We start from the raw sequence: 22540 nt of genomic DNA, 5'->3' as shown, positions 1-22540 counted from the left end.
ATCTCCATTATAATTTCCTCAAATGCCAATTAAACAGAAGTTTAAACATAACTTTCGCCATTTTAGATCCCAAAACAATTTTATTATCCGAAGTCGTTATCGTCCCTGCTCCCCAAACATTATTTTTCTTTTAACATTCCATCCATCCACTGAAAAGGGAATGCTTGAACCATTGCAGCAGTCACAACATTAGAGAATCTCAAACGCAACCAGTGGAAATCCCAGCCCTTAAATGGTTGTATTCCATTATCCCTCCTCTTAAACGGTCCTGAAGTAAATAAAAAGAATTCAGTTATCTTCTTGGAAGAGAATGTTTAGTGCGATGGCGAAGGGTTTCATCAAGGCCGACCAAACCCAAGGTCGCAGACGAAGAATTGCTGGAGATCTTGTTAGGTAACAACGAACTGGTTGCGCTTCGGTCACTGCCGTTTTAAGACCCCTTGTTGTGCCTCGAGCGATGCATTGTTAAATGTTAAATTTTTTACTTCTTTAAGGTATTTTTCTGTAATTGCTCGTCTACAACTTTGTGAAGAATTTTCTGTGTATTAATACACATTTGTTACACCCTGGAGAGATAGACATGCTGATTTTTTTGAAAGAACATATTCGGTTCACGAAAAACAAATGAGGCAGTGAGAAGCTAAGGGGTGTAAGTGGACTTTTTAAAGTTTCCAGTAAATCCCGTTTAAAGCTCAGATCTTAGATAGGCTTTCTTTGAAAACTTTTTCTAAATCATGCTGTGCATCACAGCACCTACCAGGGCTACTAGCACCATGTCGTGCCCTAAAACAGAGGAGAGGTTCTCCTACTATTTATACTTACTATCTCAAATTTAAAATTTTGGCACTTATATCCCTTTGCTTCTCACTGCCTCAAATAGCATAACATACGTAAAAGGGAAAAGAAAAAGTATAAAAAATCAATTGCTCTTAAAAAACATAAAATAATTGATTTTGAAGATTTTACTGAACTAACGTATTAGAAGTAGGTATTCCCAGTTGTTATACTGGATATCATTGGGGATGCAAACGGGAGAGGGGGCGTTTGCACATTTTGTGTCAAGATGTGGCAGAAATTAAGGGGGTCCGGGACACAAAAATCGTCAAATTTTTGCAATTTTTTAAAATTATTTTTTTGTAATTTTAAAAACTTCTCCTTTTTTCTGCTTAAAAAGACGTTTGAATCTTGTTTCTATCTGAATTAGAAAGAAATATATAATTATTTTTGTTGCTTGCATTTATAACTAATATTATATTTAACTTTAAAACTTTAAACCCGTTTTTCTCAATGATGCAATTTTTCCCGATTTCTTGCATTCAAACTCTTATTAGTCAAGAACCAATAAAGTAATGAAATTTTGAGCATATTTTTCTCAACTAGTTTACTTTAATTTTTATTCAACGAATTGGAAAAAAAAATGTTTACTGCGAAAAATATGACTATTTTCGAAGTTTTCGAAATTTTTCTTCAAATATTTTTTATTTTTTATTGAATAAATATTTTTAAAATCGCTGAATGAAAATTAAAGATTAGATACTTGTGCATATTTTTTCGAAAAAAAAATTGAAAATAGATCAAGAACATTTTGAGTTAGTATATCGATTTAAAGCAACCCCATTTTTTTTTTTTTTTAAGCAAATTACAGATGACTTTCGAATTACATTATGTTTCTTCTTAGATCTAAATCTATGCAGGTAAATGCCATCAGCAAGCAATTTAATGAGAGCAAAGAACATTGTTATGTCAGTGGAATTTAACATTGTTAATAGATTTTGATCTGCATCTATACCTGTGCAAAGGATACCCTTTAAGTTCATTCAATATTCTTGGGATAGACCGGTTTTGATAACTTCAATTTTCCCATCATGAGCGTGTTTCAAACTTCAATAAGCTGGTTTTTAGGAGGTATTGTAATTTTGACCGGTTTATTTGTTAGTTTTTGACTTATTTTTTCTCTCGCTAGATTTTTTAAATTCTTATTTAGCAATATTTTTTAACGCTGAAATCTGTTCTGCAAATGACAAAAAAACATGTAGAAGAAAACTCTTGAGAGGAAAAAAACAGTTAAAATACAGTTATTTGACACTGTATTATTTGACACTATATTGTTACTTTTTTTGTGCGACGTGCTTTCTTAACTTCCAAAAACATCGCACTAACAAAGTCAAAAATCACTTCTCTCTCTCTCTAGCATTTTCATCAATTTACTTTGTAATGTTCTCACAAGAAACTTTGCTTTCTGTTTCATGATACTGGATAAGCATTTTAAATATAAAATGGAGGATAGTAGTTTGAAGTTTCGAGTTTTAACCAGGTTTCGTTTGAGGATGAAAAATCTGTTACTCCTAGATTCACCTGTTTTTAAACCTCATAGCAACCTTTTCCGACAAGATTTTTTTTCTAACATTCTGAAAACCAACTCAAAATGTTTCCATGCCCCTGCGACGTAACTTATTATTATTATTATTGAAAAAGCTTTAAAAGTTTTATGTGTACAGTTTGATCAAGACTTTGTCCACCTTATCATGCTGTCCGGGCTATTTAAATTGTTCATATTAAAGAAGTTTACGTGAAAAAAAAAATGCCTGATTTCAAGGTTAATAATTACTACCTTTCTATGCTTAAAACATAAATTGGAAGAATGACAAATGGACGAAATTTCCTATTTTATTGAACTTAAAAACTGATTTCAGAGTACTAAAATTGAATAAACTGACTAATAAAATTGAATTCCTTTCGGATTTCTTTTACCACACTGATTGAATGATAAATGATCACGGATGCAGTTTTGGGCTGATTATACCACGCTGCGCCTACATGTGCAAGCCTACTACTTTTAAAGTGTTAAATGTTGACCCTCTTATATAAGAGCGAATTGTTGAACTTGATTTGTCTTGTAAGCTAATGAGAAAGTGGGTTGATTGACCTATCTGTACCACCCTGTTGTGGTGATAACTGAGCTGAGAGGTGTCTCATATTCTTTATGCACTTCTCTTGAAATTATAATAAATAGTACGTCATGATTCTTTCCATTCTCAAAAGTTAAATTTAGGAAAATTGTTATCTTTAATAAGTAGGGTTTTAATAGAAAGCAAATAAATCTGAGTTCAAAATTCTAGGTGTCTCATATTCTTTATGCACTTCTCTTGAAATTATAATAAATAGTACATCATGATCCTTTCCATTCTCAAAAGATAAATTTTTGAAAATTGTTATCTTTGATAAGTAAGTAGTCAATTCTTAATACTCAAACACTACAAGATGATTTTTATTAAAAGCAGATAAAGTTACATACGAAATCCTACATGTATTTTATGTTGCTTAAGATACAAGTTCTCAATTACCAAGGTTAATTATTGGTAATCTGCTTTAAGATAGAAGAGGTAAATAGAACAATCTTTGGGAATCTTTTACTCTAGCTAATGTTCAGAAACTATAATATGAAATCATAAAAGCATATCAGAACAATTTTATTACAGTGGAATAGAAGTTATACTTTTGGTAGCCTTTATTTTTGCTCAATATTTGAAGCATTGGATGTACCCTAAATCAAATTAATTGATACTTGATTAATTTTGTTTCGTTCACTATATGAATATTGAATGAAGCAAAAAAGATTACGATTATTGAACCTTTTTTTGCTTCATTAAGTATTCATAAACTAAAATATGGAATAATGAAAGAACAGTAGAACTGTATCAGTAAATTGATAAAAGTGTGGCAGCCTTTACTCTTCTCAATTTTCGAAATCTGGTGTACACAAATTTTTAAAACAGTTAAAATAAATATATAGTAGAATTCTTTAATAATGATAAAACTTTTAGACGTAATTCCGTCGATGTCTTTACTTTGCTCAATATTTGAGTTGTGCTTGTCGTATTAGTTTTTGCTAAATATTTTGAGCATGATATTTTTGATTTCTTTTCTAAAAAGGTCTTGGAGTGCAACGAAATGAGTTCGTGCCGTAGTTGAAAATTCAGAAGAATGATGGATTAATGAAAGAAAAAAAATAACAGAATTTCTTAGATTTAGCTTGAATAAAATCCAAACTATACGTATAAATTTTAAATTCTAAGATTGAAAAAAAAAACTAAAAACAAAAAATATTATTTATAACAAGGGCGATTCTAATACATACCAAAATCATCAAAAGTTAATGAAAATTTGAAGCAAGACAAAGCAAATTGCTAGTCAGCAATGAAAGAGAAAGAAGAATTGGAAATAACAGACCAAGTGGGCTGAACCTATTGCTTCAAATGATATATAAAAGGGCTGTTCTTTCCAGCTACTGTTCACGGTTGCAAAAACATCACAAAAAGAAAGTCAAGCAAAACAAAAAAACAGTGTCTAGAAAAGATAAACGGCGCCTAGCACACTTATGGTTACCTACTAAGGATGGGTAAAGACAAAAAATAGTCCTAAGACAATTGTCGAAAGGATGCCTTTGTGAGCTTGATACCATTAAAACGTTCTGGAAAGAGAAAACTGCAAAACAATAACGGTGTGAGTTTAAGTAAAAACCCATTGTGAAGGTCATAACGTTACCCGGTCATCAGGATAGAAACCCCCTCATTAAAGACAACGACGTGAAGTCTAATTTTACGTTGACCATTAGATGAATCATAAAATCTTGCAGATCAGAACATAGGTTGGCTTTCGAACATATGGCATACTGGGTGGGCCTCGTTTCTTGGAATGCATTAAAAATTGAAAATGTCTTTGGTGAGGTTTTAGACCTTCAAAATACTTCTGGTAACTGCTCTTACATTTTTCACGGTTTGGGGTCTATCCATAAATGATGTCCCACATTTTCTTCAGATATTTTGCCAATTTCACCTTCGGTCATAAAGCGACTTGAAGTCTAATTTTACGCTGATCATAAGATGAATCATGAACTCTTGCAGATCAAAACATAGGCTGACTTTTGAACATATGGCATACTAGATGGGTCGTTTCTTGGACTGCATTAAAAATTGAAAATGCTTTTGGTGAGGTTTTAGACTTTCAAAAACCTTCTGATAAATGCAACTTTATTTTTCTTGGTCAAGGGGCTGTCCGCAAATGATTTCTCTCATTTTCTCTGGATATTTGGCTAACTTCATTCACCATTTGTCATAAAGTGTCCCACTTCACCCTAGCCCCTTTAACAACTTGCCACATGTCACGCTATGTTACGTAGATATATTGTTGAAAAAAAAAATTCTTATTTCAACCAAGATGTGTGTGATGTCACACTTCTGGTTACTCTCTTCTTCTCCTTGTCGCAATTCAAGAGTCCCCACCTCCCTCAAAGTTTGACATCATTCGTAGACGACTCACAAGGGCTATTTCTTTAAAGGTACTTTCAGAGTGAATTCTGAAAAGTTCCTTTTCTGTGAAACGATGTATAAAAATGTACTTATTTTTGCTTCAATACATTACTTTCTATTAAACTACTTTGCCGGAGTCATTTTGTTCTAAATCTGTTGTAACATAATACAACTAATTAAGCCATAATGTATAAGGGATAACCTCAGTGCATACTTTTCTATTCCAGTTATTTCGTTGCAAATTTTTATGTAGATGGATGGACATTGAGTTTAAGGATTTATTTGCGAGTAAATATTGCACCATAAGTTGAGATGGACGAGAAAGTGATCAGAATATTTTTATCATTGAAATTTTGAGTCATTTTCCAAAGTTATTAATATTGGCAGAACATATATATTGAACATAATTACAACGTTCTGTTGAAACTTCTGTGAGTTACCAAATCATTGATCCTATTTGAATATTCTCGCATCTGCTAGAACGTACGTAAATCGACTGGAACTTTTACAAGACGATATTTTCAAGCAGATGAGTTCTTCGCCTTATGGTGCTACAATACTTGTTCAGTTACATTGTACTTTACCTAGGATTCCACAATGGGTTAAGGTTTTCACTTTTTGTCATTAATTTCTTTCAAATAATTCAGACCTTATGAGTTCGTAGGCAAAAGTTAGTGTTAGTTGAGGCATGGCCCAAGAAAAAAGTGTCAATATTGGTGAGTCTCTGAGTTTCTCGTAATTATTTCAAAATTTAAATAGCAAAATGGAGCACATTTAACTGAAAATTTTTTTTCGGTATATATTTTACAACACGCAACAGTTTTTTTTTAATTCTTCATAAATGTTCAATATCATGAACGAGTAATGAACACTTTTTTTAAAACAATTGCATCACAAGTCAGTACAAAATCTTCAATAGATCATTCCTTCAAGCAATTATAAACTGCAATAAATATTATCCTCCACCAATAATATAAATATACAGTGCGGGAAAAAGCGTTTTATTCCCTCTTTTTTTAAGCATAGCTGGGGAAATTTCAAACCTTAACCATACTAATGCTTGAAACAACAAATAAATAAGCACCTTTGTGCAGAGAAGTAAAAGGAAACCAACAACGCTTTGTCGCAGAAATTAGCAGATTATTGTATATACGTTTTTCATGGCAACCCCCTTTTCAGTGGGATGTCTTTACATCGAAAAGCTCATTACTTTAGATTGAAAAGGGATACCCAAAAACCCCGAAAAACGTGTACGCAGTAATCTGCTAATTTGCGCGATAAAACGCTGTTGATTTCTTTTTCCAAACTAATGCTGTCCTACGATATTTGATGAAATTGAGTACAGTGAAAAAAAAATAAGTTGTTGCAATATTTTGGAAGACATAACAATTATTTCACCGAATACGCGTACTAAAATTACAAATACAAGAAAAATAACCCGCATGTGTAACAGCAACAGTAAGTAAATCCCCCTTTTTCAACAGCCCCTTTTTTCAACGGCCCCCTGTTTCAAAGGAACCCCTTTTTCAATGGCTTTACCGATTGCCTTTACATCCAAAAGCTCAGTATTTTCTATTGAAAGGAGGATTTCCTAACACCTCCAAACACGTGTATGCAGTAATCTGCTAATTTGTGCGATAAAACATTGTTGATTTCCTTTTCCAAACTAATGCTTGCCTACGATATTTGATGAAATTGAGTACAGTGAAAAAATAATAATAATAAGTTGCTGCAATATTTTGGAAGACATAACAATTATTTAACTGAGCGTACTAAAATTACAAATACAAGAAAAATAACGCGCATGTATAACAGCAACAGTAAATCCCCTTTTTCAATGCCCCCCCCCCCCTTTTCAAGGGAACCCCTTTTTCAATGGCTTTACCGAATGCCTTTACATCCAAAAGCTCAGTATTTTCCATTGAAAATGGGAATTTCCTGAAATCCCAAAACACGTGTATGCAGTAATCTGCTAATTTGTGCGATAAAACATTGTTGATTTCCTTTTTCAAACTAATGCTTGCCAACCAAATTTGATTAAATTGAGTTCCGTGAAAAAAAAAGTAAATTGCTGCAATATTTTGGAAGACTAACAATTATTTCACCGAATACGCGTACTAAAATTACAAATACGAGAAAAATAACCTGCATGTATAACAGCAACAGTAAGTCCAGATCAACAATCCCATTGTCAGACCTGTCCTTATTTCCATACCAGAACAATGAAATCTCTTCGCGGAAGATGTTTCACTTTAACTCGAGACCTCTGACAATTAAGCAGTGTTTTTATCTCAGGCCAGATAAAATATTACTTTTCTTTTTCAAGTTCATTTGCATATATTATTCATGTCCCAAACATTCCATTCGCTTTGGATGCTTCTTTTGTATCTATTTACTGAAATCAACGTCTGTGGTGTAAGACGTTAAGCACTTTTTACTAAGAGAAAGTCATTAAAACTTTGAAGGGTTCTTGCTGACTGTCTAATTGTAGCAAGTTCTATGAACTGTGAGGTTTTTTTTTTTTTTTTTTTTTTTTTTTTGGCTAGTGGTGCCAACGAACTTCTGAAATAATACATGCCAAAAGATTTTTTTTGAATTTTTATTTCTTTCCAAGCTTTTTAACTTTTAAAATGCGAAACAAATGGAAACAAAATTTAAAAGTATGGGTTTAATGATTTTTACCGCTAATTAGATTATTTTTTAAATGTTTGAAACTGAAACAAAGGGACAGCCTAAACTGAACTTTTCAACTTTTGAAATGCGAAACAAATAGGTACAAATTTTAAAAGTATGAGTTTAATGGTTTTTCAGCCAATTAGATTCTTTGCTGCAAATTTGAAATTAAAACAAAGGGATAGCCAAAACCGAACTTTTCAGCTTTTCAAATGTGAAATAAAAGGGTACAAAATTTAAAAGTGTGAGTTTAATGGTTTTACAGCTAACTAGGTTATTTTTTCCAAATTTGGAACTAAAACAAAGGGACAGCCAAAACCGAACTTTTCACCTTTTTAAATGCGAAACAAATGGCTACAAAATTAAAAAGTATGAATATAATGATTTTTACAGCCAGGACCGTTATTTTACGTTTCCTGGGGAGTGTCAAGCAATGCAAATTTTAAACGAAAACAGCAAAAACAACCCTCACTCATACGCGTAAAAACATTAATTTTTCGAAGTCAAGGGGGTAACAATCGACCCTCTCCCCTACCCCCTAAATGACGGGCCTATTTACAGCCAATTAGATTCCGTTCTGAAAATTTGAAACTGAAACGAAAGGATAGCCTTAAAATATACTTCTTTTTAGAACGATTCATAATGAGAACTGTTTCATTTTGATTTTATTTCATAACAAAAGCTCATTATTTTTCTTTCTTCTTCTTCTTTTCTTTAAATCAGTTGAAGTTCAAGCTCAACTCTTTCTCGGCGTAAGATAATTAAGTTTTTGCTTCATATATGTTTTGAAGTACAGACTGTGTAAGTTTTATTTATTATTTTTAACTCATAAATGCCGCAATAAAAAGCCGAAAAACAGTTGTAGAAAGTTTAGAAAATGAGATCTCCTACAAGTTAATTTGAAAATTATGCAGTTGTGGAAGTTATAGTATACTAGTTTTTACTGAGGATTTAAATTTGTGAACAATAGAAGAATAATTATGAAAAAATGTTCCTTGAGTTTGTTTTTGAGAAAAAATCCAAAACGAATACGGATTTTATCACAATTACTAGTATGTGTTTTGGATAGTGTCATTAATGCTGCTGAAATTAATGCTTGAAAGAAAATTGTCCGACATGTTAAACAAAAAACCATTTCAAAAAAAAAAAAAAAATCTGACCAAAAATAAATCTTTTATTTTTATTCATTCCGTATTTATTTTTGATATATCGTGAATTTCTTGCTTTTTATTTTTGTACTAGAGGTATCCGCACGGCTTTATCCGTAGTAGAAAATTTAAAGATCATTTGATTCGCCTGTATATTTACAAATAATGAATGATGAATTTCTCGCCAATATAGCTATGTTAATTTGATCGCTCATATTATGGTAATTTATTCGTCCATGTTATGATAATTTGCTCGTCCATGTTATGATAATTTGCTCGTCCATGTTATGATAATTTGCTCGTCCATGTTATGATAATTTGCTCGTCCATGTTATGATAATTTGCTCGGTAAAATGTTCTGAAAATTGGAATAGAAAAAGAACAAAATTGAATTTTTGAAAAATCGCTTCAAGGTGCTCATCCCTATGCTACGAACTAATTTTGTACCAAATTTCATGAAAATCGGCCGGACGATTAGGCGCTATGCGCATAAGAGACATCCAGAGATCCGGATATCTAGAGATCCAGACATACAGACTTTCAGCTTTATTATTAGTAAAGAAAAACATTTCATTGCCACTTTTTACGCAAGCAAACCAGAAAACTTTCATTTCAAATAAACCACTAGGGAAAAAATCCCATTTAGATTTCACTAAATTTTAAAACTAACCCGTTACTCCTTAAACTTCGAGTGATGTGGTAATAACAAAAAAGAAAGAATGAAAGAAACATCGCATGCAAGAAATTTAACAAATTACTATTCCATGTAACCTTGAAAAGTATATGATTTCTTTTTTAAAAAAAGATGTTTAACTTTCTACAAGAATGTTTCAAAATGTTCTTTTATCTCAAATGAACCATGAAGATCTTCTTACCCCCAAAGCAACATTGATTTCTCTCTCTTTCTCGTTTCTCCTTGCCTATTTTCTTAGTTAAGCAAGTGGCTTGCCTGAGGTTAGTTTCTTGCGGCTCCACGAAATTTTCGTATCTTTTTTTGAATAATATTTCACGCCTAATTTACTGCCTGTATAACTTCTTGATTAGCCGTATTTTTAGGAATCTCCATGTTACAATGAAGATGTAAAGATTATGTAAAATAAATAATGCTGTGCTTTTCCAGTTTGAAATGAACACAAATTATTTAATTTTAAACAGGGTTTAGGTACTTTTCGAGACCTATAACTGTATTTTGATCTCGAACCAGAGGGGTGCACGAGGGTGGTGGGCGGGGGGAGGGACACCTGTTGGCCCGGGCCCAAGCCTGAAGGGGGCCGAATTTTTTTAAAACTGTAAGTGAAATATAGGGTTAAACAATATGAAGGGGAGCGCGGAAGAGTCATTTGTGACGGGCGCCAAAATTTCTATGCACGCCCCTGTCTCGAACTCGAGTACTCTTTTCTCTGTTTTTTGATCCCAATCTTTTACAGATCTTGTTTTTCAATACGCATTTATTTTCTAAATTTTTGCTTCAATTTCCTTTAGAAATTAAAGCAAAACATGAGGTTATGAAGCTATTTAGGACTTTAGACAAGTTGATGAATTAAGTTTTGGGAATACTGTTGGGACATCTGCTACAAATAGATTATGAAAGTCTAATAATATTGTTGCTGATTTTCGTTTTTGTTTTTCCTTAGACTTATGCACAGTATAAGCCTAGTTGGCCGAGCCCTTGGCTACAACGGGAGGTGTTTGTGCTCAACTTAGAAGACGGATTTTTTGGTTGTCAAGTTAATGAGTCACTAGATATTCTACAGCTTTTCGAGCTTTCAAAGCTTTGTGATGGCGTACCACAGTGCTTTCTTGGTTCTGACGAAGTTGCCAATGAACTTAAATGCGTGGACAGAAGTAAGTCGCATTGATTTTTTAATTTAACATGTTCAATCTTACAGAAAAATATTTGCTTTTGTAGAATTATCTTCATGTACTGGTGTACAAAAATTGGCATTTTCACTGCAAATTCCCAACGCACATTAGAAGCACGTTCGGAACACTGTAACTCAGAAAAAATGTTCCAGTTGCCTGAATGTGCGTTAAATGTGTTCCGTTGAAAGGAAAGTGTATAGAAATCTTCGAATCTTGTTTCCAGTGTATCGCATTCGGGAAGATTATTAAGTTTAAGCTTGGTCACATTTGAGAATAGATTGGGGGCCCATTTGAGAAAATATTGGTAACACATTTGGGCACACGTGAAATTATCGCTAAATTGTACAAGCTTAATTTCAACAGTCTTCTTTAACCACAAGTCAGTATAATCACTCAAAATGATACTAGTAGAATTTTTGCTGCAATGTGACGCTGTCAACTAGTGTCCCGAACGCTGCAAAAATAGGATAGCCATCCTTGATTGAAGACCGTCCACTGTTCACTGGCGGCCGTTGACGGCTGCCACACGAGATTGCAGTAAATTTAACAGCAAGAAGAGACATTGAGTCAGTGTTAAAAAAAGGTTCTCAAAGGTTTCCAAAAAAGCTGAAAAACTGAAATAAAAGAATCCTTTTTAGAAGTGTTTTAAATGATGTTCAAAAAATTGTGCTTCATATTGTTCTAAAAACAGGAGACAAGTATCCGTGCTCAAGAAGTGTTCAAAACGTGTTTAAAAACTGAAAATTTGCAGTTCAGGCCAAGGTTGTATTTATCATTCATTTAATACTGCAGAAGCACTTATTTTCGTTAGGCTTTAACTTTCGCGAGCCCATCGTAACCGCGAAAATTTAAGCTTCGCAAAACCTTATTACGTGGCGAATTTTTCAATTTTCAGTTCTGATCGTACAAAAATCGCGAAATTTTCAGTTCTCGAAATTACAGATATCTTCATTTTCGAGAAAATTACAGCTGGTTAAAATAAATGCTTTCACAGTAATTAACTATTCCTCTCATTTTAGCGATAAGGGTGTAAAGTGAATCTTCAGGGACAATAAAGGTACATTTAAATATTAATTACTAACAAGTTTATATACCGTAAGATCTATATTTTCAAGTTAAATAAGTGTCATATATGTATTGCAATTATTTGAAACATTTCCAAAAGCAAAATTTTTCTTTTAAAAAATGGTTAATTGCATAAGTTACACGTATTTTGCTTAAAGCAAACTCTCTTCTTTGAGTACAAGAAAAAACCTCAAAGACAGTTGTGTTTTTTTTTTTTTTTTTAATTTTTTTTTAAAGCATTTAAAGGAAACAATGTTTATATTCATAGAGCTTTATTTTTTTATCTCGACAATAAAAAGAGCTTCGAAATTCGATACTTTTCCTTAAAGTTTTATTGCACATTTAAAATTGTCGTGATCAATCCGGTTGTAATAAGAGCAGTTCTCTCATTACCTTAGCTCACAAAAGAAATCATTTGCGCAGATGATGAATGAGGTCGCTAAAGATGAAAAGAAAGTATATTTTCAAAAGATTCCTCTGCTTTCATTTTTTCAGTCTCATACGCTACGTCTAGAGTTAATTTCAGATTTTACTCCTATCTTTAGATTTACGGCAGTATCTTCTGAGATACTGCTGTTTACCAGCCCACGGCAGTTTAGTTTATTAAAGTATCGTAGAAGAAAAACTAGAGTCAGTTGAGAGTAAGAGTGATCTCTCCCAGTGTTGATATCAATAACTGTGGTACTAAATATGGAGAAGATGATTAGTTTATTCTGAGCCCAACCTTCAATTTTTCAGAGAAACGTTTATTACGAGGATCTTCGATGATTATGAGTCAACACCTTAAAAGGAAAAGAAAGCATATTTTCAAAATATTCCTCTGCTTTCTTTTCTTCAGTCTCATACACTACGTATAAAGTTAATTTCAGGTTTTACTCCTATCTTTAGATTTTCACAGATAGGTTTCTTTCTTCCCTCTCCATCAGATATGTATGGATCGCTTTGGTTTATTAAAGTATCTTTAAAGAAAGACTAGAATCAGTTGAGAGCAAGAGTGACTTAATCTCCCCCAGTGTTGATATTAATAACTGTGATTCTAAATATGGAGAAGATTAGTTTACTGCTGAGCCCAACCTTCAATTCTTCAGAGAAAACGTTTATTACAAGGATCTTCGATGATTATGAGTCAACACCTCAACTGAACAGCAGCAGGATTTATCATGTGGCCATCTCGCAACACTAAAATTTCAATGCCACGCCTTCTCTGATGAAAGGGTACGAAATGTAGCCAATCAGCTTTCAAAGGGGGATCGTGATATTGCTTTCTCAAGATACTCATTACGGACCGCTTGGCATGGCAAAAAAACGGTAAATCCCTCCACCAACTCCAGGAGTCGTGCTGTGGCTAATTGCCGCCAGACGTGTGCGGGATTTGAAGAAAGTGTTTTTTCTTTCCCCGAACTTTTATACATCAGAGAAGAAAGCAAATGCTACCTTTGTCTCGTCAACATTCGTGGAAATGGGGAGTTGGGAAACCACATTCCTTGGTTGTTATTACGAAGTGGGTGCAGTATTCTGCTGCAGAGAGAAGAGTAAAGGTCTTTTATGAAAAATTTCATAATAATTTTGGCTCACGCAGAGCACTTTGTATCAATTTTACTGCAGGAGGGATTTTCACTTTTCGATACGTTCTCAGCAAAGAACGGAGTCGAGATAAAGTGCTTTCGAGAAAAGAAAGCATGAGAATAGTATTACCAGTGTTACTGTAAACTGAGAGGTTATATTTTTCCCCCTGTTGAGAAAGGATAGGGATTTTTACCTGAGTTTTTTTTTTTTTTTTTTTTTTTGAACGAACCGATGTTTTGTAATATCAATTACAAAAGGGAAAGATAGAGAGAGAGAGAGTGAAAATAAATTACTCATACCGAACAACGCCTTCAAAACACGTCAAAACTCAAGGAACAAAAATGAAATTAGTTAAAGTACTACTAAATAAATAGAATGACTGCCATTATTTCTAAATGAGCAATGAAAGAAAATTAATTTTTCTCGTTGTATTAATTAACTTTTCTAAAAATTACATTTGTTAAACTTTAGATGTCTGCATAATTTCTTCTAAAATAGCAGCCTGATTCAGTTTCTTAACTGAACGGTACAACATAGATAATCCTTGAACTATATTATGTAGTTGATATTTATATATTTTTTTACTGTTTTATAAGAGTGTCTTAATACTTATTTCACCATGAAATTTATTATGAATATTTGAACGAGTTGCATCCTTCAAAAAAACGCAAATAAATTAACACCGTTTTAAAAACTCTTCCTGTTCACAAGTTTGTCTAAGTATTTAAGCAGACTTCATCGATGGGTTAGGTGGTTAGACATAGTTGTGTGCGAGAAAATAAATCTTTAGACCCGAAAATAGGATTGAAATATTCTAAATGCGAGTCTATTTGTTATTCTTTCTCACCACTGCAATCCTGCCAAAAAAATAAATAAATAAATAAATAAAATAAAAACACTTTGAAATAAATATTTTAATTTAAGTACTTCCAAAGATTAAATTATAACGTCAAAAGTAAATAAGATGATGAGGCATCAAAAATGGTCATTTAAACATCAATAGTAAGAACCCGCATTCTTGATTCTTCAAGCATAATGCCCCCCCCCCTTTTTTATATAAATTTCCTACGATAGAAACAAATTCAAAATCTTTTGACATGTATCATTCTGGTAATAACTAATCGTGGAAGAAGATCAATATGTACAGTACCAACTGTTTAAATATTTGGGATTTTTAAGTGGTCAGAATCAGATATCGTGAGAAAAGAAAATTTCTTCAGTTTGGAACCCTTAACTGTATCAATATTTTCCACGCGAAATTATGCGTTGTATTCACGCACACACAAATTTTAGGAAAAAAAATTAAAAAATGCCCTTCCCCCCCGTTTATCAGATTCTAAACATAAAACAAAATGAAATGCCGCAACAAAATTTCATCTTTGTAAAATACGAGCCAAGTTGAGTTGTTTGTCTCTGAAACTTTTTGTTGAAAACGGTCCTTTCATTGCTGCACGGATTACGTAAATTTTCACCTGGGCTGCGGAGTCGGAGGGAAAATGATCTCCTCCGGCTCCGACTCCGGGAACTTCAGAGTCTTCGTTCTGACTCCGACTCTTTTACCCCAAACCCAGTCCGACTCCGACTCTCACTCTGAACCCGCAAGCACTGGCAGAGTTGGAAACTTGGAGGGAAAATGACCGACTCCAACTCTAGCTCTTGAACATTTAAACCTTCTACTCGCGACTCCGACTCCGAATCCTTTACTCCAAAATCATCCCGACTCCTTCTCTTCGACTCCAACTCCGCAGTCCTGGTTTTCATACCATGAAAAAACCATTTTTGAAAAAATAATTTTCATACAACGAACAAACTGCTCTCAGCAATTACTTTCCCAGTTGACTTCAGTTGAATGTCTTCTCAAAAATGCCAGAACTTTAACTTAATTGGAATAATTTGTTTTCTCTTGCAGACGCGTGTAATACTTGCACGACGGACACCTGCAACCCGAAGATAACTCGCTGCATCAACGGGGTATGTCTGGATGATCTCTGTTACTGCAACGATGGTTTCGGCGGGAAAGGATGTGAAATGCCAGGTAAAAGATTTTGCTTCACTTTTTTAATAATTGCTCAAAAATAGATTTTATGTGAAGCAGACAACAATGAACAAGAACATTGGGGTCATTGAGCTAGTATCGTTATTTCTATACTTGCCCTGGAACATTTCGATTACAGGGATTCTTGGTAATTTTTCAAAACTTTTCGACTCCAAAGACTAATAGCTTATGTTCTTCGGCCTTGCTGACATTGCCAGAATTAAAGGACTGTTGCCCAAAACATGGCGGTTACGCTAAATCCCAATGTTCAAAATACTTCCAATGGTCTGCATGAATTTGGTAAATTTCTTCGAAATCTTATTTGATGAAATAAACCAGCCTATCGTTTCCGGAATTCCTTCTACTTTGTTTTGACAGCATGAAGCATATTATTTGAGGGAATCCAATTGAATTAAGAATTTATTCATAAAACAATCTAATCGATTTAGAAATAATAGTTCATAGATATTTTCTTCAACCAGGGTTAATCCAGGGGGAAACGGAAGATAGGGCATTTTTTGTTCACTGCATGAATTAAACGTTTCAATTTGCCTTTTTTATCAAGTAGGTAGTCAATGCCGAAGTTGAGGCGGTTTTGAATAAAATTCAAACAAAGGGTTCACTTTTTATTTTTTTAAATAAGTGCTCAACTTGTCGACAAACTTATAAACGTGGTCAACGAAGCCGGTTTTTTCTCTGAAAAGAAACAATGTCATTCACGTGGAATCCGGGCTTGTTTCTCGAATTATCACCTCTTTCTCATTTTGCAACGATTTTAACGCCCACGCTAGACACTGACGACCCCAATCTCTTTCTTCCAGACGAGAACGAGTGCAAGTATCGACCTTGTGACGTGTTCGCCCACTGCACCAACACCATGGGCAGCTTCTACTGTTCCTGTTTTCCCGGTTATGAAGGAGACGGATTTGAGTGTCATGGTACGAAAAACATTCAGTTGCCTTTTTTTCTCAATACAGCCATCAACTTGTAAAAAAGTTTTACAACATTATTACAGTGAAATCTGGTTACAACGAATATCAACACAACGAGTCATCCGTTTCAACGATACATTTTCAGTCCTAATTTAACTGCCATTAATTCCATTATGATGAAATTCCCGCTTCCACGAGCAAAACTTGAGGTCCCTTGAAGTTCGCTGTAACGGGATTTTACTGTATAAAGTTTTGAATGAATGAGTAACTTTCAACTTTTTTTACTGCTGTTGCCATCTACAGGACGCTAAATTTCATTGCTGCTTTCTTTTCCGAAACAACTAAAATGTCGCTGATGTTTTATGCCCCATTTAAGGATCTTATTGAAATCATGGTAAATGTCAATATTAATTGATGCACAAAGCACCAAACTTTGCGATTTCTTCCTATTTATACTTTTGATTGTTATCGTTTTATTCAGGATTTGAACTGCCGGAGTAACTAAAGTTCATGCTTCGGAAACAGTGTTGAAAACACCATTATTGCATCCATTTACGACACTAAAAAATACGAATGTAACAAAATAAGAGAGGTTACAAAATAAAATTAAAAAACATGGATAATTTAGCCAATCTGGTTTATAAGAGAGATCTTTAGAAGATTTGAACGTTTAGCAGTTCTTAGAAATTGTTGTGACACTTTTTAAAAACATTTTTTTTTTTAATTTTTACTTATGGCTTTTCCCTTCGTCACTACATTAAAACTCTTATTTTCCTCTACTTTGGGTACACAATTTGTAACTGCGATTGTAGAGTCTTTTTTTTAATAAATTAATAGCTTTGATATCTTTCATTTTGATTACAGATCAAGGCTTAAACACAACCATTCTCAAAATCATTTTTTACGAAACATATATTAAATTTATTAATTAAAATAAGATTTATCGTAATTATTCATTGCCTTTTAAGTTTATTTCTTGCGGTTTTCAATAAAGCAGTGTATCTAAAGAATCCATTGACCACACTAATCACAGACAGCTTGATATAGGTTTTGCAAAAGGCTTTGAATATCGAATAACTGAACTGGATTCCCTTCTAACACTAGAAAGACAGAGGGGCTTGTGTGGCCCCTCGCGTAGTTTGTTGTTCAATAACTCGAACAATATCAAACGGAGCTCAATGAAACTTTCTGACTTTTCATTACGTAACATTATTTGAATACTTGTTTATACATTTAATCATTCGCCTCATAATACTGCAAATATTGATCCTTTTACCTAGAAAGCCGGGAGGGGCCACAGTGGCCCCTAAGCTATTTAACAATTTTTTTTTTCCTTTCTCCTAATTGTTGTAGCATAAAAAAGTGCTATTCACTCTAGTTTTCCCTTTAACTTTCTTTTTATGCAGCCGGTTGGATATCCAAATGCTATAAACAGTACCGATTGCTTATTGGCCAAACGGTAGCTATTGCTCTTGGAAAGAGAAGCTAATTGCACCTTTTGGCGAGTAAAGGCAGAAAAACTAAAATTAATTAAGAACTAAATTCTTATTTAGTCATAAAAGAAGGTGCATCAGGCATGTGGATTCACTCAGGAAGAATTTTTTCACCTTAAAATTGGGTAGGCGCCACAGTGGCTCCCTCAGTCCTTCTAGGTTTACAAAAAATTTTAATCTTTCTAGTGCTAAGTTACGTTGGAAAGTGAACGCACTTGCAATCTTACATTTGTTCTATTCTTTTTACTGCTGCTTCAGGCGAAAGAAATGTCTTGCTTGTAATTTTTTTGTGACCTGTTAAGTGGACTAAACTATTGAAAAATGTGTTGGAAACCAATTGATCTCACTTAAAGAGACTTGTCTAAACAATCATTCAGTCAAGCAAAAAAGGGTCCTGTTTTATTTCCTCATCACGTGGTGCTCCTTAAATTCAAGGTGTTCAGATTAAAGATAACATTCGCCCACACAAAACGGACACTTGGCAAATGATGGAATGTCTAAGATGATGCCATTCTGCAAAACATAAAATATCGCCTACTCTCACTTCCATTCGATCCTGTTTTGTGAAAAATAAATAAAAGTAAACAAAAGAATGAAAAATGTTTCTTTATCACATACTCGTTTCTGCTCCTCGCGGCTATTTCTTCTATCAGTTTTAAGTATCTCAGATGTGGAGAGAAATATTTTATTCTTCACCAACTCGTTTTCGAATTTTACCAGACAAATTGAGCAGGATTTTTTTTTCTGTTTGAGAGTATTATTATAGTTATTTCATTTAATCTGCTTGGGGGGATAATTTTCCCATTAACAGCTTAGTATTCTTTGATTTTCTTACGCACATATTTAAGTTCTTGCAAATTATGTTTTCAGTGAAAGTAAAAAAAATCAACTGTTTTCATTCATTTCTCATTATTTTTTCATTATTTGGGGGTATTTAGTTTTCTAATGGCTGTAATTGACATACAAATCTTAGTTGCAAAGAACAGAAAATGAGCCCCAAATTTCTTCTATGAAAATGTTTTCTTTTTTTTTTTTTTTTTTTTAAATAGGTGTATGGATATGAATGTGAACGTGGGAAAAGGTTTACGAAAAAATACTCAACTTTTTTTTATCCGAAAGAGTACTAAACGTTTAACATGCATAACATAAATATCATAGAGACATTTGAACTGAGAGTTTTCTCTATTAAAAGCATTTTGATTGAAAGTTTAAAAAATACATTATTTACTCGTTTCATATCTATTTTTCGTTTGAACTATTCTTTATTGTATTCAGTTGCAAGTTACTCATTTGAAGTAAAAGCTTCCAAATAAATTAACTAAAACGTAAGATATGACAATATTATGACTTTTTCACGGTGTGAAAGTAAACATCTATACTTTATTAATATTTTAACAAAAATCACAAATAATTAATTATTTTGAATATTTAGCAATTTTAAAATACTATTTTTGTCCTCGCCGTCTTACCAAACGTAAAGAAGACGATTGACATCGTCATCGATTCTTTCAGATAATACGCAGTCCGATATTTTCAAACTCTGTTCTTACAACTTTTGTTATTACAATTTTTCTGGAACAGCATATCGTTTACTTTAATACAGTAACCCCTCAATACATCGCTCTCGTCGGGAGACATTGAAAAAGTGCGATATATCCGAAAACGCGATGTAACTGAGGTCATAATAAGTTAAACTAATGAACGTAAAAATTAATTAAATGTGCCCCTACAAAAATGTTAGTTTACTGCAATATTCTAGCAATTTTCTTACAAAAATCAAAAGAAAATTAGTCTACTATATTTTCTTTAAAACAATACATAAGTAAAAATATTTCTGTTCTTTTATAGTGGAATATGAACCAAAAGTTGCATCCTAAACTGTAGCGAACTAAGTATATGGAAAAAAATATGCTAGTTTTGTTCGTTGATTAAACAAAGAAAACATTTTTTCTGAGAAATATTTATAAAAAAATACTGTGAGTTCAAATGCAAAACAATATTTAAAAAAGAAACAAAATTTTGTAAGAGACAAAGAAAAAGCGCGATGTATCCGAAGCAGCGATATAACGAGGCGAGCTGTAACAAGGGGTTACTCTATTATCTTCTAACCGTGCGTTTGCATCCTTGACATGGACTATCAATAACATCGAATTAGAAACTTCCAGGGTAGTTTAGAACAAATCGCACCAAATGAATTTAATGATGACCGATTTTTCACCACTTTAAAAACAGCGATATATCCGAATCAACGATATCACGAGGCGCGATGTAACGAGGGGTTACTCTATTATCTGCTAATCGTGCGTTTGAATCCTTGACATGGACTATCAATGACATCGAACTAGAAACTTTCAGGTTAGTTAAGAACAAATCATATTCAATGAATTTAATAATCACCGATTTTTCAACACTTTAAAAAGCGCGATATATCCGAATCAGCCATATAACGAAGCGCGATGTAACGAGGGGTTACTCTATTATCTTTTAACCATGCGTTTGCATCCTTGACGTAGACTATCAGTAACATTAAACTAGAAACTTCCAGGGTAGTTAAGAACAGATCGCATCAAATGGATTTAATGATCACCGATTTTGCACCACTTTAAATTTGTAATCCCACAAAGTGGTTTGAGGTTGGGAAATTATGCTAAACCCTGCATTAAAGCAATCTTTCCCCAGTAGGACCACATAAGCTAGTTTGTACTTAAATATTTATCTAATTACTTTTCCCTAATTAACTAGCAATCTTCTTTTCTCACAGATATTAATGAATGCGAAATTCCTTCGCTGGCGGCCATTTGTGTTGAGAATGCAGAGTGTTGCAATTTGCCTGGACACTACGTCTGCAAATGTGCTCCGGGATATACTGGAAATGCTACCGTCTCTTGCACAGGTAAGCACAACCCTTACCAATGACCTCTTGTATTTTATTAATGATCTTCGATTTAATTGAGAAAAATCAGACGTTCGTTTAAGACCTTATTAGCATACAAGCCCCCCCCCCCCCGGGTGCTGTCGTTAAAAGAGTACAAAAATAGCTGTGAAATAACTAATCTTTCTTTAATATCAGATGCTTCATCAGTTAATTTGACCTTTTTTTCTTTGAATGAAGGAAGAGATTTGTTTTTGCACCTTGTACTTGGAATCCGCGGGTGTGGTCTCGAGCTTTTTTTTCAAATCAAATTATGGAAAAGAAAACGTTTTATCTGAGCCATCCTTCTTTCTCTTTTTTTATGAGGGTTAGAACTTTAACAGAGTCAACCAACTATTAATTTACATATAATTACAAATTTGATACATGTATGATACAAATATTAGATTTTAAAAAATGAACTGAATGATTTGTAACTTATATTTCACGTAAAAGAACAACCGTTACAGTAGTTCAAAAACGTTGTCTGAGTTTTCTTACGTTCCAAATGTTAGGCACAAATTTCGTAAGCAAAAGATGTATCTTATTTACGTATTTTTTTTTTTTTTTCATAAATCTAGATATTGATGAATGCCTGGATCCTGATGCATGTGGGCAGGGAGCTCAATGCCAAAACATCCCTGGAAGCTACAAGTGTTTCTGTCCTTTGGGTTATGACGGAGATCCTTTCAGAGAATGTTATGGTAAAACTTTATTTGATCACATTGTTTATAAATATTATTTGCGAGCTTGATTTGACGGTTGCTTTTGTAAAAATTAAAAAAAGAACATGCAGCTAAGTATTGGTTTTTAGCAAACGAAACAAATTAAACTAAAATTATAAATGCAGTTAAAAGGTTTTTAATACAGCAGTTTATTACAAAGCAAAGGCTTAGAAAATATATTTAACGTCTGCTAATAGCATATTTTCATCTGTACATAAGTGCTGTTACGTTTTAAAATGGTATGAGAAAATTCACGTTTACCACATCAAACTTACCCTATTGTAGAAATTCGATCGTCCAGACTTGGAGTTCTTTTTTTCTATTTATTTCACATATTATCTATATAGATATTGACGTTTAGGTGAATAGTAATCCAATGTGATCTACATAAATGCCAACTTGATCAACGTGAAATATGAACGACTTTACTAAATGAAGATTGATGGGATCTTAATTAACTAATCAGAAAACATCAATATCATTTTGTAACTATTTTGAAGTTCACTTTAAAGAAACTATGCTCAACTTATTTTCAGACTTGGATGAATGTCGGCGTAATCCTTGCGGCTCTGGTTCACAATGTACTAACACCAAAGGTGGATACACATGCAGCTGTCCTCGAGGATTCCAAGGCAACCCAACACCAGAAGCTGGTTGCGTAGACATTGACGAGTGCTGGGGGCCCAAGCCACCATGCGGAAAAGGAGCTCAATGTGTCAACACCAATGGAGGATATTACTGTCAGTGTCCTGAAGGATATACTGGAAACCCAACCGTTGGATGTTCTGGTAAGAACAGCTAAAAATCTACTATTACTTTT

General features: G+C 33.4%; 1 protein-coding gene across 1 annotated transcript; it reads left to right on the top strand.

Moving 5' to 3' along the window:
* Window positions 1-322: 322 nt before the first annotated feature.
* Window positions 323-22522, top strand: LOC129228487 (fibrillin-1-like). The gene is made up of 9 exons (XM_054863168.1): window positions 323-393; window positions 1679-1694; window positions 10765-10975; window positions 14758-14761; window positions 15562-15659; window positions 16481-16597; window positions 20846-20977; window positions 21577-21699; window positions 22257-22522. Exons 1-9 carry the CDS (start codon window positions 323-325, stop codon window positions 22520-22522), a joined length of 1038 nt encoding a protein of 345 aa, XP_054719143.1.
* Window positions 22523-22540: the final 18 nt, after the last annotated feature.

The sequence above is a fragment of the Uloborus diversus genome, chromosome 8 (genome assembly GCF_026930045.1).
Source record: "Uloborus diversus isolate 005 chromosome 8, Udiv.v.3.1, whole genome shotgun sequence".
In the NCBI taxonomy this organism is placed as follows: Eukaryota; Metazoa; Arthropoda; class Arachnida; order Araneae; family Uloboridae; genus Uloborus; species Uloborus diversus.
Note: the sequence above shows the minus strand (reverse complement) of the source record. Positions and strands in the feature narration are given on the sequence as shown.

Excerpts from the sequence above, each read along its gene's own strand:
- LOC129228487 (XM_054863168.1), top strand. The coding sequence starts at position 323 with ATGGCGAAGGGTTTCATCAAGGCCGACCAAACCCAAGGTCGCAGACGA. Across the intron at positions 15,660-16,480 it reads GAAAGGATGTGAAATGCCAG|ACGAGAACGAGTGCAAGTAT; the intron begins GTAAAAGATTTT and ends TCTTTCTTCCAG. Across the intron at positions 16,598-20,845 it reads AGACGGATTTGAGTGTCATG|ATATTAATGAATGCGAAATT; the intron begins GTACGAAAAACA and ends CTTTTCTCACAG.